The sequence below is a fragment of the Anopheles stephensi genome, unplaced genomic scaffold, assembly GCF_013141755.1.
Source record: "Anopheles stephensi strain Indian unplaced genomic scaffold, UCI_ANSTEP_V1.0 ucontig377, whole genome shotgun sequence".
NCBI classification, from domain to species: Eukaryota; Metazoa; Arthropoda; class Insecta; order Diptera; family Culicidae; genus Anopheles; species Anopheles stephensi.
In genome coordinates, this window is record NW_023405321.1 from 43,640 (window position 1) to 59,990 (window position 16,351).

General features: G+C 46.4%; 2 protein-coding genes and 1 pseudogene across 2 annotated transcripts; 2 read left to right on the plus strand and 1 right to left on the minus strand.

Annotated features, from left to right (window-relative positions):
• The first annotated feature begins 44 nt into the window (after positions 1-44).
• LOC118516694 (ATP-dependent RNA helicase dbp2-like) lies at positions 45-8,751 on the plus strand. Its single transcript, XM_036062639.1, has 4 exons — positions 45-194; positions 707-1,971; positions 6,101-6,279; positions 6,365-8,751. Coding segments are annotated over exons 1-4 (2,214 nt in total). The 5' UTR covers positions 45-192; the 3' UTR covers positions 7,133-8,751.
• A 788-nt stretch (positions 8,752-9,539) lies between these two features.
• LOC118516699 lies at positions 9,540-11,857 on the minus strand (annotated as a pseudogene).
• Positions 11,858-15,841: 3,984 nt separating this feature from the next.
• Positions 15,842-16,329, plus strand: LOC118516693 (nitric oxide synthase-interacting protein homolog; the record flags this gene model as incomplete). The annotated part of the gene is made up of 2 exons (XM_036062638.1): positions 15,842-15,912; positions 15,991-16,329. Coding segments are annotated over exons 1-2 (410 nt in total), but the record flags the coding sequence as incomplete, so codon positions are not given.
• Between the last annotated feature and the right edge of the window lie 22 nt (positions 16,330-16,351).

Sequence of the window (16,351 nt, forward strand, 5' to 3'; positions counted from 1 at the left end):
AGAGCAATGACAGCATTTCTATTTTGGAAAGTGTGCGGAAACTTTTGCACCGCACTGTGCACTGCCTCTGTCAACACGGTGTCAAAGTGTTAGTGAGCAGAAACGGAGAAGGTCGTGCAAATCACACCGTGAACTTTATTATCCCGAATTTGCCTCGCTATCAGCAAGAAACCTTCACAAAACACGATAAAAATGTAAGTAAAGGGACTGGCTTTAAGAAAAAAGTGGAAGTTTGTGGGGGAAAACGTTTTTCCGGTCGTAAATTGCGATTGAAAATTTCATCATCAGCTAGCGCTCCGAAAGGGCCCATTTCAAGATGGCGGCCATAGAAAATTGAATAGAAATGTTTCTCCTTCCATTACCTGGCCTAGTTTTCTGGCTATGGTTGCTATGCAGCACTGCATTAGGGCCGCTGCTGGAGCTTGTTACGAAACGAAATGAATATTTTATATAACAAGCAGGATTTATGAAGGTAGAATTGCTCATCGTGTATGAAGAATAATACAGCAGTGTGGGGGCTCATTTATGCAGACAATTATTGATTTTCTACGGGTCATGGGTATTGCAGCGTCTTCTCCCGTGCGTCCCCCCCCCCCCCCTTCCCCTCCTCCGAGTGCTTAGGATGATTGATTTTTCATTAATGAGTCGGCGCAGTGCGGCTGCAGTGGCATTTTTAAAAACATTTTTTTATTTGTTTCTTCCACAGGTACGGAAATCGGCCACAGCTTGGTAACGGTGGTTTTAACCGCGGTGGAATGCAGGGTGGTCGCCCGGGTGGCCCGATGGGTGGTGGATTCCGTCGTGAAGGTGGAGCTGGAGGCTACGGGGGCGGTAACGGAGGCTCGTTCGACCGTCAGTCCAACAATGGCAAGAATCTCCGGAACGTCAAGTGGGAACCGGAGGATCTGACGCCATTCGAGAAGAATTTTTATCAACCATCCGCCGGACTGCTGAACCTGACCGTGACGGACATTGAAGGCTATCTGAACAAGCATCAGATTACGCTGAAGGGTCGTGACGTGCCGCGTCCGAGCATGGAGTTCGAGGACGGTGGTCTGCCGGTGTACATTATGGAGGAGCTGAAGCGTCAAGGCTTCAGCAAGCCAACGGCCATACAGGCCCAGGGCATGCCGATCGCGCTGAGCGGTCGCGACATGGTGGGTATTGCACAGACCGGATCCGGCAAGACGCTCGCTTACGTGGTACCGTCGCTGGTGCACATCCAGCACCAGGCCAGCATTCGGCGGGGCGATGGCCCGATTGCGCTGATTCTGGCCCCGACCCGTGAGCTGGCCCAACAGATTCAGCAGGTAGCGACGGACTTTGGTTCGCGCGTTAGTGCGAACAATACGTGCGTGTTCGGTGGCGCTCCCAAGGGACCGCAGATCCGTGATCTCGAGCGGGGTGCCGAAATAGTGATCGCTACCCCCGGTCGGTTGATCGATTTTCTCGAGCGCGGCATAACAAATTTGCGCCGCTGCACCTACCTGGTGCTGGACGAAGCCGACCGTATGCTGGACATGGGCTTCGAGCCACAGATACGCAAAATTATGGGCCAGATTCGTCCCGACCGGCAGGTGCTGATGTGGTCGGCTACCTGGCCGAAGGAGGTGCGCAATCTGGCGGAAGAATTTTTGGCCGACTACATCCAGATCAATATTGGATCGCTGAATCTGTCCGCGAACCACAACATCCTGCAGATTGTGGATGTGTGTGAAGATTACGAGAAGGATCAGAAGCTGATGAAGCTGCTGACGGAGATATCGGCCGAACCGGACACGAAGACCATCATCTTCGTGGAGACGAAGCGCCGTGTCGATGATATTACGCGCATCGTGAACCGCAATGGATGGCGCGCTGTGGCTATCCATGGCGATAAGTCGCAGCAGGAGCGTGACTACGTGCTCAGCACATTCCGTAACGGGCGCCAGGGCATACTGGTGGCCACGGATGTAGCTGCTCGCGGTTTGGGTAAGTGTTTACGTTCCGCCAGTTGCTGGCATTCTCTATCTAGCAAAACAGTACATTCATATCCTCCATGAAGTATACCAAAAAAAAAAAAAAAACAACATGAGTTTTTAGACTAAAAAACAATCTTAACCTACGAACGGTAAACGTAGAGACTGACTTCTCGGTTCGCAAACCTCCTGACCGCTCATCCCACCCTCACCCAGTACTTGTGGAAAATGATAATTTGGTCTAGCATATTTAGCAAAACGAAACAAAATCTGATTAACAAATTTCGTCCCAAGGACAACAACGCCAATATCGCGTACTGTGGGGTTGCAGAGATGTCTGTCTGCATGTTTACCATTAGATTACCATCAAACAGAAAAAAAAGAAGAAAAACCATGTTAATCCTGCTAGCAAGCGTACCAGTCTCTTGTAATATTCCACACACGCCTCACACGATTCATGTTCCGGACTTGTTCTTTCAATTCATTGTTGGGATAGTTATTCTGTGCGTTCATGCGCTCCTTGGAGGCAATGAACTTTCTCTAGCAATCTTACATCATCTGCAAGACAAAACCCGAGAAAAACCCCCTTTAACATTGACCAAACTTCCTATCTAAACCGACCGACCGACTTCATAGAGACATACAGACCAACAACCAAAAACCTCCAACCAAATCGATGAAACGCCACGCGCCACACATTACTGCTGATTTGTTGATGGCGGCGTTCGTTGGTTGAACGAAAAAGCGAATGCAAAACTTTGTCAGTCATTTGATTACTGGCCGAGATCTTGATTTATCAAGCGGTATAGAATGAACATAAGCATAAGAGACACCGAGAGAGAGAGAGAGTGCGAGTAACAAGAGTGTGCCAATGGGTTAGATAATAATGTGTGGAGCCAAAACAGACATATGTATACCGTGTAGCAAAAAGAAACAAAAACATTGCATCGAAGCAAAATCGGTTGCAATGATTACACCCCAAGTTTTACTAGCTTTTCCACCTTAGCTGTTGAGCCCGATCGAGCGATCAAGCGGCAAGACACAACACCTGCTTAAAGGGATATTCTTCTGTATTTGTTTGGAGCTACTGTGTGGTTTCTATTGCGCTGTGTCTATATAAATAGAGACCCCGTGCTGGAGAGCCGCGAAAGCACGCGAGAACGGGAGAAAAGTGCAAGTGCAATAATGTTAAATTGTTGACGGGTTTTATGTATTTCCTGTATTCACAACCACGATAAAAAAAAAATAACGTTAACAAATTTACAGCAAAATGAGAAGCCGCGAGTACACACGCGGCTTTCGGAGGAGCTTATGAGTAGCAGCTTTCTTTCGCAGCCTGCAGGTAAGTATGCAGGGGAAGCAGCTCGTTATGCTGTTGCTTACTTATTTCTTTCAGCGCATCCACACGAAGAGCAACGACGAACGGGGGAAAACTGTACGGGCGTGTGTGTGTGTTGGGTAAATTTAAACAAATCTTTTTCTCCAAACATATCGTGAATATCAGGAAAAATATAAAATTACACTAGCTATAAATTGCATGATGGGCTCGGATCGTTGGTTAGCATCCATCTGCGTCGTAACCGCCACGCGATTGCGCCCATTTTCCTGTCACAACGGGCGGGCGGGCCGGGCGATATTCGGGTTTTGTGTGGGTATGGCATGAAGGATGCGCTAACCACCTTTCCCCTCCATGTATGATTATGGTGAATAACGTTTCTCTTACTCGCAGCTGCTGAAACACGCACAGAAAACAAATATGGAGGCAGTTGAACAAGGCAGTGTGCTTTGCTTGGCGCTACTTCAAACCATTTATTAGGCAATTAAGGAGTGTTTTGCAGGTGTTTCTGTTCCGCACACGCAAGCAAACGTCCGCGCATTGCTTTCTCAAGCATGTGGACAATTGTTTAGTGTGCTGGAAAGCACGATGCAATTTAAAAAAAAAAGGAAAAGGGGGTCGGGTTGAGTAAATTCAGTACGAAAGTAGTATTTAGGGCATTTAGCTTGATACGGTGTGGTTTGCTTTTCATAATTCGATTTTCTTTCGCTAGAGATCAGAGGTGATTCTGGTTCACTATTTTGGATGTCGCGCATAAATGTAGTGTAAAATCTTGCCTGAAAAACCTATGCAACGCCACGGAATCAAGCTAAATCCCTAGTGTATTTAAGTATAATCTGAACGGGGCGCTATCACGTTCTGTCGGAAAAGCTTCCAGATTGGAAAAGAAAACCCTCTGGTTTAAAGTCTTGGCGCTCCTGCTCATATAGTATAAGAAAGATGTTTGTTTTTGGTTCCTTCATTGTTAAGTTTCATCGTTTTCTTGCATATACCCTGTGTCGTCGTCACCGTTTGTGTCACTATACAGCCGAACCGTGTAGTGCGATGTTGATGGGGTTACCAGGGAAAGAGATGTGACTCTCCATTATAAGAAACTAACCTAAACACCACTACTCTGCCAGCTAACGTTTCGTTTTAGTGACGAAACACACACACGCACACTTATGGTCGTTTCTCTGCAATTGCTGGTAATGTTTCTCTTCACCCACGCATAAGGACTTGAATTCACCACCGCCACCACCTATCTTATCGCAGAGCAAAGTTTTGCTCGCTCTGTTGTACCTCTGTGCGAATATGTCCCGAAGGGGCATACCCATATGCAAATCGAGGATGATTTTGTATTAGTTTTGTGTGTGATTTTTTGTGTTTTGTTTGAAGCTTTCATTATCTACACATAGATGGGACAGCTGGAAACATCGGCTCTCCGTTTTCTATTTTATTTTCCCTTCATTCTTACAAACAGGCATTCTGCAGCAGCAATTCTCGTCTCCTTGCTATATGTGAACGTAAAGCAAGTCGGAGGTTGCAAACTCTGCACACGCTCGAATCGAAATGTTTATTACAGTACTTTATCCATTTCTCTTTGAATTTTGTGTGTTCTGTTTCGGTAAGGTGATAATCCTGTTCAACACACAATCTCCTTTATTTTTCACTTCGTACAACATATTCATTCATATTCAATCTCGTGGAATAACCACGGGTTGTTCGGGTTATGTTTGCGCTTTCAACAAAAAAGGTGTGTGTGAATTGATCGTTGCTTTACGGGCGTGTGCTAGTTAGGATGGCGCGTTCGCACAGAAGAGCGATAAAGTTCCTTACGAGTGAGTGAAACGTTTTATAAAAAAACATCCCCCCCGTTCCACAAAAAAAAACCCAGATATAAGAATCTGGAAAGAAACTTATGCCAAATTGTGTAATGTGGTGATCTCTCCCGGCCATTGGTTTGACTGTACAAAGGATGAAATCGGTTTTTTGTATTTACCTGATGTAAAAGACTATAAAAAGCGAAATAATGTTAAGCATGACACTGTACGGAAGGAAGAAGTCTTTCAAATTGGTTTAAAAAGCTTTCGAGTTAGATTTTTGCTGTACCAGCAGTAGAACATTGTAGCAAACCGGTAATTTACTAATATAGGACACACCCACCCCCGGTTGTCTTCTTCCTGGGCACACCCGCGAAAACGGGGATGTGCAAAACTGTGTTGCAATGGATGATTTGTGAGATTTGGTTAAAGAATTGAAGAATAATGTTATCCCACGCTGCGTTAACGTTCACTTTCGGTTCGAACTTCCGGTTGTTCTCGTTGTTGCACACTATATATATTAAATCGGCCATTCGGAACAAAATGTCTACATATTTTGTGTGTCCCACGGTACAGATTGCCGTGTGGCTAGAGTTAAATTAAATTTCTGTTTGTTTCCCCCACAACAACACCCGGGTACGGATTCACACCCCGTACACGATATCTCTATCCTATCATGTTGCTTTTCTATTTCTGACTCTACATAATATTTCCTATGTATTCCTGTCCGATGGCAAACACAACAACTTCCATTTCTTTTATGTTGGAACCACCAACAGCCGTCTCTTACTTTCCCCAACAAACCCTTTCTTGCTACGATTTGTGTGTGTACCACCACCATCACCACTCTCGATCGATCCGGAAAGGGTCATGCCAATCATGCTCTCCCCTTTTTTTTCCAATTCTACCGTCTGTGTTGTATGTGTGTACCGAATATTGCATTGCTCTAATTACAATAAGCGAATAACACAAGCCCCTTCCCCTCGTGTGTCACATGCCTCCAGATGTGGAAGACGTAAAGTTCGTTATCAATTACGACTATCCGTCGAACTCTGAAGATTACGTGCATCGGATTGGTCGAACGGGACGCTCGAACAATACCGGCACCGCCTACACCCTGTTCACCAACTCGAATGCCAACAAAGCGAACGACCTGATCAACGTGCTGCGTGAAGCGAATCAGGTAAGGGGGGGGGGGAGCGGAACACCGCACATCGGGCCCATCGGACAGCACCACTAACAGTTCCCTCGCTCTCTCCGATTTGTAGGTGATCAATCCACGGCTGGTAGAGCTGGCCAAACCGAACATGGGCAAGGGTCGTCAGCGGTACAATAATCATCGCTTCGGCGGACAGCAGAACCGTCCACCACGGGACGGTCCGTACGGTGGCGGTCCACGCCATGACGGTGGCGGTGCCGGACGGTTCGGCCAACGGGATGGCGGCGCACCAAAGTACGGCGGCGGTATTGGTGGTGGTCGTAACGAGGGGGCCGACAAGTACGGTCCACCGCGCGACAATCGGCTGTCGATGTACGGTGTCGGTGCGGGCCTACCGCCACAGACGCTTGGTGGGCTGGCGGCCAGCACGGCCCTGGCCAAACCGCCCGGCGTTGGTGGGGGGGTAGGCCAGCGTCAGAGCCGCTTCTCGGCACCACCACAATCGGCTAGCGCTGCAGTCGCCGCCGCTGCTGCTGCCGTCTTCGCTTCCAGCTACCACCAGCAGAGCAAGTATGCAGCAGCGGGTGGTGGTGCACCGTCGGTGGGGGGTGCTGGCCTAGCCGGAGCGCATCCAGCGGCCGGTGCGGCCGCCTACGGCAGTTCCGCCTCTTCGTACAAAGCACAGCAGCAGTCCGGTAGCGAAACCGCCCACATGTACGGTAGCAGCAGTGGTGGGTACAGTGCCCGGCCACAGCCAGCAGCATCCGCGCTACCGTCGGCGGCAGCCGCTGCAGTAGCGGCCGCTGCGTACCAGTACGCGGCAAACGGAGCGACACCCGCATTTGCGTATCCGCCACCGCAGGTGGTACTGAACTAAAGCGCTTCAGCGCATACACACACACACATTTTCATCCCACTAAACTAATGCGATATAATTTAATGTATTTAATTTAACTATGCAGAGTTAGTTCGTAAAAACACATTTATGCTTGAATTCACTACTATTTTACGTTCGGTTAAATGGGCGGAATTAGTTTTGACCTAATCGCATATCCCATCAGTCCCATAGTTCAAAATGCGTGTTACTACTCGCCGTGAAGTGAAAGAGTTGTAGTGGACGAGGGGTGCGCAACTGCGCCAGGAATATATACTTTCATCCAAGAAATGACATTACACCCTAGAAGCGAGAATATAATGGTTCGGGGTGATATATTTCTGCTTATCCTTTAGTTTTGTACGGTGTGAAGTATTGTCTATAGGTAATGTTTAAGTTTTTGCCACAAACCGAGTGGTCTAATGGGCGCGCGCGATACGTTACAAAACTCGGACGCAAAGAAAAACCATCAACTTTTCCGCCTGGAAGTTTTCAGTGAGATCTGTGGTCAGAATTGTATTTGATCCAGAAGTGTTTGGAATGCTCAATTTTTGGTCCAACGTCCAAAAAACCAGATTGTAAGCCGCTTTCTGCTATAGTTTCCACTGAACAACTTCCTCCACTATATACTTAGATGATTCCACAACTTTATACACGAAGAAAAAGAGGAAGGAAATTGTAAACCCCTATAAATGTCGACATCATTTTACACACTCTCTGACATCTACCTGGTACCCAGAGATTTATTGGTACCTCCATTTTCTCTCCGGTTGTATGTCAAGGAATGGTTTGTGAAAGTGAATTTTATGAAACTTATGTTAATTTTCCGCGTATCGTTTTGAGAAAAAAAACCTTAAGAATTGTACTTTGATTGAAATACACATCAAACAATAGCAGCAAACAGTAGTGTACGAACGTACCGTCATCAGCAGTGGTGGGTTTTCCACACATTGCTATTGCAGCTCTACAATACCAACACAACAAAACAAGTGACAAATTTTTAAATGTAAATAATGATGTAGCAGCAACAGGAAAGGAAGGATCGCCATAACCATCGCACACAACCGCGAAGAGAGCATCCTTCTGTTTGTGTGTGGTAGGTTCGAGCGGTTCAAGCAAAAAAGAAAAAGCCAAATTTAAAAAATGAAGAGAGAGAGAGAGAGTAGCAAAAACAACAGAAATCACATGTTGAAATTTAAAAAATGTCAACGATTTATTATCTCTTCTTAAGCCCCGTCTGATAAGAGACTTTTAACAACAATTTAGCACACCACTACTTTAGCACCAACCAAGGTGTGTTAGTAGTGGTGGTGGTGCAAACAATATAAGTGACAAAAACAACAACAAAACAAAAAAGTGCAACAAAAATGATGTAGTCGTGCGTATCTATATATATATGCATGTATGGATGTGTGTGTTGGGTAGATTATAGTGCATTTTTCGTGCATCAGCGGTGTGTATTGTTTCTCTCGACGTAAAGGAAATATGGTATTTCCTCCCTTCAAACTTTTTTTTTTCTATATATAACAACACGGTAAAACACACACACCCTTAACTGTGAATTATTCAAACTAATACATTGAATAATAAGAGTAATGCAAAGCAAAGCAAAGAAAAAAAAACCTATAGCAAAAAACAAAAACAAATCTTAATGAATTAATTGGCACATTGTCGAAATCGAAATAATACTGTAACTCCCGTAAATGGGTCCGTGTAACGCGCAGGTCCAAACAACCGTGTCCCGAAAGTAATTAAAAGGGAGGTTGCGATTGCAGGAGTCATGTTTTATTTTGAATGCACAATAAAGAATTAATTCATAATGGTAGGTTGTGGGTGGTTGTTTTTTTGCAGTGTGTAGATCACATCCGAAGAAAGTTCAACAATGGTAAGAAGAGCTCTTGATTGGGAGTAGTTATGGTCTCAACAGTTGAAGTATAGGATTGGAAGAGTGCTTCCCATTATTTGGGCTATATCTGAGCCAAGATATCGTGTAGCCTGTCCTGACCATGGACCATCAAAATGTATCTGATGCTACATAGGGATCCTGAGGTCCTTGGACACAGGGGTCAAATCAACCATCCAAATATTGGCAGATCCTGGACTGGGAAGATCCTGGAAGATTGACATTGTTATACAAAATTTCCCGTCGAAACCGACCATGTCTGAACGGTGGATAATCTCTCTCTGGTGGTTGGTGAAGGAAGGAAAAGACTACCAATTTTCCTCGACAGCGTCCAATAGAATTTATTGAGCCATATCTCAATCGGAATACCTTTGCCAATCAAATGTTCTTGAGGATTAACTAATCGTCGCTCTGAAATCCGCAACGTTCAGTTTAAATGAAAGCTCTTTACCTAACGTATTTCTTGTCATCATATTCAACAGAGGATATAATTGGCTCGTAACGTCATTTCGTTAAAAAAATAGTAACTGTTTTATCTAACATAAACCAATTCCAGCCCGGTTCTAATCTAATTTACTGGACGATGGAACAACTTCGAAGAGCACTTGAATCATAAAGGTGAGCTTATCTGTAACGAGAAGCGAAGGGAAAGCAAAATTAGTTCTAGTTCATCCAATATCGCTACTGCAACTTACTAATCCATCGTGGCCGAACTTTGTAATACACGAACGGTGTGTACACCAACACACCGCTCAGGATGAACCCTACGGCGAACAGATATTTCGGCGAAGGATCGCTTATAACGGGCACGATCGAGAGGAAGACGGACACGGCCAGCGTAATGTATGGCACGATCAATGGCACCTTGTACGGCCGATGCACATTCGGTTGGCTCCGGCGTAGAGCCAGCAGGGCCACAACCGCCGCACCGTAGAAGAACCAGATCAGGAATGATGCAAACTCGATCAGCGTTTCAATGTTACCGACCAGGATGAAGGCAAGGGCTAGGATACCCTGCATGGCGACGGCCGGTGCAGGGGTTGCACGGCGTACGTGAATGTAGGAGAGTGGTTCCAGCATTTGACCTTCCTGGCTGGCAACGTAGCAGAGTCGCGTTACGCCAAACTGAATGCTGAGTGCGCATCCGAACGTGGCGAGTGCGACTCCAAGTGGAATGAGAAAGGAAAACGAGCCGAGCGCACGATCACCGAAATCGATACCAACTGCTTCCGAGGCGATCATCTCACCCATCGACAGAACGGTCATGTAGGCCAGGTTCATGAAGACGTACAGACCGGTAATGATCGGTACGGCGATCATGATCGAGCGTGGAATGTTTCTGCGATGGAAGAAGGAAGAATTTATACATTAGAGAGAAGGTTCTGCAGGGTGTGAATGTCAGTGGTTTGAACTTACACCTCCGGTTTCTTGATCTCCTCCGTGATGGTCGTAACGCTCGACCAACCATCGTACGCCCACAGTCCATTGTAGAACGCAAGCGCAATGTGTCCCGGGCTGGTGTTGTCCCCTGAAAGCCACCAGCTAGATTCTCCGTGTTACCAATCGCCAACTGATAGATGCCGCCGAAGATCACCACCAGACAGGCGAACACCTTGCAAAACCCGAACACGTTGTTGATGGTGACGTACAGCTTCACGCTGCTGAGATTGATGTAGGTGATAATTCCTGCGAAGATTGCGAACATTATTGTCAATCGGTTGAACCGAACGGGCGCCACCTACTTACCTAATCCTAAGATGCCTATCAGCTTGATCAGCAGATGAAGATCCGCTGCCGGCATATGTTCCAGCCCGAGCAGATGGCGGAACGGCAGTATCGAGTACTCGGCAAAGGTCAGTATGATGACGGCTATTTCTGCCGGCCGCAGAATCATCACATACACCCAGGCGCATATGAACGATGGCAGTGGACCCCAGAAGGAGTGCGATTTCTTAAACGCCTCGATAAGATAAGCGTACTCTGCACCGGACCGGGGCACCACCGTGCCCAGTTCGGCGAAACAGAGCGCTCCCAGTAGCGAGATTCCACCGCAAACGGTCCACACGACTAGACAGAACCCTACGCTGCCGGAATAGCGCAGGGCGGCCGTTGGCGACACGAAGATGCCGGACCCGATATCACGCTGATGATCACGTTAATCGCCGACATGAGACCCATCTCGCGCTTCAGGCCGGCGGCGGCCTTAGGTTCTGCAGCGGCCGTCATGATGTTGCGTTCGAGAGCTTCCTGACACGCAGCCGCTCACCAGTGCAGGACCACTTTCACTGTCCCCGGGGCGATAAGAACGCACACACGATCCTCCCTTACTGCTACTGCTGCGGCACGGGAGAGTACACGAAGTAGAAGTTCAGTCGTATGCTAAGGAGCGGGGTTCGGTGGGATTCACTTGACATTTCCCGTTGGCTGTGGCGTGTATGTAGATCTGCTGGAAGAGAGCACAAACAATGCTGTAACGGCTGTTATCACTGTTGGGATATTGGGCGGAGAAAGCATTGTTCCACAAGTGGTCTCAGAACGGCAAATGATGTCCGAAACGTCGATCACGGCCGATGACAGCAACAGCACGTTGACAACAGAGACGGCAAATGATGAGCACATGGAATTATCTTATCACTCCAGTCCAAGTCTCAGGTACGGGAAACTACTGCATCTGTCACTGGCCGGAGGTGGCTCCATTTTGCCAATAGCTAATCGTTCAATCGATAAGGCGCGCACCCTGATGGTACGCTCTCGGGTTTGGTGGATGCAGCAGAAGCCCTCACTCACACACTGCCCATGGACCCACACTTATCACACCGAAACTAATCCATCAAGGTTCACCTTATCACGCACATTCTTCGAAGGGAAGATTATCTGTCCAGCTGGAGGTCATTGCTGCACATTCGATTGTGGTTATCGGTGGTCGATTGAGAGAAGATTTATGAGAACCATTATATCTACAGGCGTCGGTGTTCTATGTACGCAAGCGAGCTGTCAGGACACGTGACTTCGTGTTTGAGTCTCTGCGAATAGCGAAACTCAGAGGGTAACGAGTTTATGGGTCACGTCTCGGAACGATGCCCAAGCACAACGAATTTCTTTAAAGGAGCGCCCTGTTTACCCTAACCATTATCGACCACGCGTCATGTTTGCCTGCACTTAAGCTGCCTAATGTCGCAATTTTCAGCATGATTTGTCACTCCAAACCGGGTCCAAAGCAACCCCGACAGTAGGAGAGAGTTCTTGAGGGAATGTCTCGCCCCCCCGTGTACCAGCGATAGAAGATCACGCTTAGTGATCACGCAGGATGATCTTAATTGTGCCGTCTTGCGGATGTTGCCAATTTGATGCTCCCCGGGAGATATGGCTGGATGGCAAGAAAACTTCAGAACCGTTGAGGATGTTCCGTTGTCACGCAAGCGGATGGCCATTTATAAATAGGCCCCGATACTGTGTACACACACGCCAAAAAAAGAGCCTCGTTAATGTTTGTCGTAAACTTGTCTATTACCAAGGTGTTTGCAAACATGCAGCGGAAAAGGTGCTGATGAGTATCCGTGAAGCCACGACGACCTGGTTGGCGCGCTGTGGCTCGTGCGGTTTAGCTTATTGAAGTGTGTCGCAAGTCACTGTAGGTGTAGGAAGTGGTTGGGAAGCGAAGAAGCCGGTCATCATCATTAATTTGTCCAAATTGACACTATACCATCTATCGATTGGGCGTGTATATCGTACGGCTATGAGAATAGGCGTGCGAAAACTTGTCAAACCACCGGGAATGATGGATCAATGAGGCCGGCTAGTAGACGGACCGTGTCAACTCCCGGGTGTGGTTGGTGTTACGAGGAGAACTAGTGGGTCGGTGACGAAGCCCCATTAGCACGATAACAGTTGTGTCGTTTGAATGGGCCATGTGCTTGCCGTTCGATGACGACAATCAACAAAAATCATGTGCGTACGATTGGTCCCGGGGAGGTTGGGAGAGCCACACGCACGCACCGGACGATAATTCTCAGGGAAGTGAAGAGGGAGAGGCGAAAAATCGAATATAATTGACAGCCGCGGGTTTACAGAGTTGGAATCGTTTAAGCGTTCCGAGGGGAGGGGGAGCTAGTCGCCAAGTCCACCACGACCACGTGCTAAACGTGGGGACAGTATCCACGTTGCGCCGGAGGAAGCATCGAGGTAATGAATGGGATTAAATTGGCATTAATCTTGGTAAGGTTGGTCGGAGCTTTTGTCCCCATAAACTGCACCTTATTATCACTAACAATTGACACTTCCGTTTGCTATTGACACTTGCATCGAAGTAGGCGTAAGGCGTACCTCTTGTATGCTGGAAGTATTTCGAAGATGCGCGTTCCTAGATCACAGTGAGCTCTGCCCGTAATCAGTAACCGCTACTACGCACATCTTGAACTATTTGAACTGGGCAAGTTATCATCGTCATTCGCTTTTGGGGTGTTTGTTTCCTCCCTCCGAAAATTGACCACTGATAACAGTTTCATTAACGAAGCACTACGGATGAATACGACGAAAAAAAAAACATGTCCAAGGTAATTGCCACCAAACCTAACCACTCGCATGCACTGTACGTACTTCTTGGTTCCGATTTCTACGAGCTCCAGTAATGGAATAATAATAGTCGTACCGTTTCAGATCACCTGCACGATTCTGTTGATTGACCGTTAATGATGTGAACGGTCAAGTCACTACAGTCCGGCAATACAATGCACCATTGATAAGGGAACTGGAGGTTTGGTACGACTGTAGCCCTGAACTTAGTTGCAAACGCCACCGACTCGAGAGATCCCGACGATCCGCTGCTGGGGAAGCGACAGCGTGATACTGCGCCGATGTCTTCACACAGTTGCAGAGATCGCAACGCTTGTTGGTGCGATATTTTCTCGCTCGCTGCGCCATTGTCGTCGGCTGGCTGGTGAGCATGAATGTTGAGGAGGATAGAATGTGCCTCCAGAGTTGTTGGTTCATTACACACTCTCTTTAAGCACATCTCCACACGCGCCCGCTTTGCCTTGAAAAGGCCGGGTGAATTGGTTAAGGTTGAATGAGTTATGCTGCCTACCGATTAATGCCCGGTGCGGGCGAACAAGCTCCCTCGGTGAGCGAGGACGAATCTGCTCCGTGTGAATCTCGGCCTCGGTTCGGCTAATTTCTTATCGTTGTGCTACGCTATTGTGCTACCAATTGGATTCGGAAGTAATCTTTTAAGTGACACTCCCGATTGGCTGATGTTACTAACTTGGGGAAACGTATTGCTGACTGAGTTTCCGAGAGTAACCTTCTTTACCCTTCCCTGTACCTATTATTGAGCTATTGGTCGCACTTTAGCTGCACAGAAACTGATTAGAATACACACAAAAACAGGAATAGGATCACGCAGTTTAAGAACGATTTGCGCTGCGTGTGAAGTGTGCAAAGAAATCAGGAGCAAAAGGAGGCAACAAAAAATGGCGCAGCAGGACGTAAAGAATTTGCAACAAAAAAAAGGGAAGAATGGAACCCCTTCTGCTCTTGCTGTTGTCTGCAGAATACAGGCGGAAGAAGGAGAAGAAGTAGTTCGAGCAGATTGTTTGCCAAAAGGGGTCTTGCGATTCCTTTTCTTCAGGATACGCATTCTTTCAGGATGCGAAGTTGATGTGAAGAAGGTACTTCTTATGTTTTATAGAGGGGTGTTATTTTTTTCTAATCGAGAAAAGGAATGAAACGTCTTAGCGACCAGTGTATGTTTCTTATTCCTTATTCGTGCTTTAAAAAATATTTTAAAGATTTAGTTATGTGTAAAACATTAGTTGTAACAACAAATTAGTTGTTTTCATGTTTCAATGAAAAATTTATTCCTTGAAAAATTTGTTACCTTTCCTATTTAGAATTTAAAAACCGTGGTTGTGCGAAAGCGTAAACAAACGCGTCTGTTTACAAAGTTTTTGTGCTTTTGCAAAATTCAGCTAAAATTTGGATGCATAATTCTATTATAAAGAAAATTAATGCAGAAAATTTCATGTTTCGAATGAAAATATGTTTTTATTCCTTGAAGATTTTAAAATTTGTGACCTAATTCCTTTGATTTAGAATTAATAAAAAACTGTACATTTAAATATAACCGAACACAAGTAGAGAGCTCCCTTTTGAAATTTCAAACCGAGCTAAACCGTCGGATGGCAACACTGCCGCTTCGCTCCGTTTTTGACAGCTCGTTGTGTTGTTGTGCGAAAGCGTAAACAAACGAGCCTGTTGGTATCTGTTCTCCCTGTTTTCGTAAATGTTTGGTAAATACTTCGAACGAAATCATCGCGAAAAATGACTTCCAAATATTTCGAGGTTTATTTGTTTTTGTTCTGATTCTGTGTTTACATTTTGAATGAACTCTGTCATAAAATGAACCGGAACATTCATGTTCATCGAATGTAAATAAACAAAGTTCACTATCCTCGAAAAATCTATGTTTTGATAAATTTTTCGAGGATAGCCATGCAAAATGTAACACTAATATTCGAGGATAAGTTTTTATCAATGTATTGTGTATTTGCCGTGTCTCGTCATGTGTTTTCGGGAGTTCCTCTATTCCTGTATTTGCTCTTTTCTCTCGATTTTGCTTTCCTTCTCTTCATGTCCGTAGACTCTTCGCGTTGTTGGGTGTATTATGTTTGTGTGTAACAACGGAACTTTTGCTGCAAGGTGTTGGAGGGAGGGGGTGGGCGTCGAGTGTGTTGTTTATCAGCTGTGATCTGTGCGTGTGAAAAACTTTTCATTGTGCTGAAACGGGTGGTAAGAGTAAGATTAGAAACAGAATGCGTGTGCAGTTATACCACAGCCTGAAGACTGAACCACCAGACTTGCTAAGAGCAGGAATGATGTACACGTAATAAATTGGAGCGTGGTACGCTTGCGCGTCATGGTGTTCGTACATCGTGGCTACCTGTTACAATGAACGATTTAGTGACTTACCGTTCACTTTGGACTCTTCTTTAGTTGAAAAACCTAGCTCCAGCGGAGCGATTTCGAACGTGTCACTGGGCAAGCGAAAGGAACTACCCAGCTTTTGGGTACCATCACAAACACCGGCAGCTAAGGTATCGCGCATCGAGAAACCGGACAGCAAAATCTACTGTCCCGTGTCGAACAAACCCCTGAAGGCAAAGGATTTGATTGAGGTAAAGTTTACCCTGGTAAAGGATCCCGCCGATAAGAAATCACTGATTGCGAAGGAACCGATACATGTGTGCGGTGACGCACGATATCCTGAACATTCCGTACCGTGTGCGGTGCTGAAACCGACGTAAGTAGACGAAACTTTAGTG

Coding starts and splice junctions, on each gene's coding strand:
- LOC118516694 (XM_036062639.1), top strand. Junction 1,972..6,100: donor TGTAGCTGCTCGCGGTTTGG/GTAAGTGTTTAC, acceptor ACATGCCTCCAG/ATGTGGAAGACGTAAAGTTC. Junction 6,280..6,364: donor TGCTGCGTGAAGCGAATCAG/GTAAGGGGGGGG, acceptor TCCGATTTGTAG/GTGATCAATCCACGGCTGGT.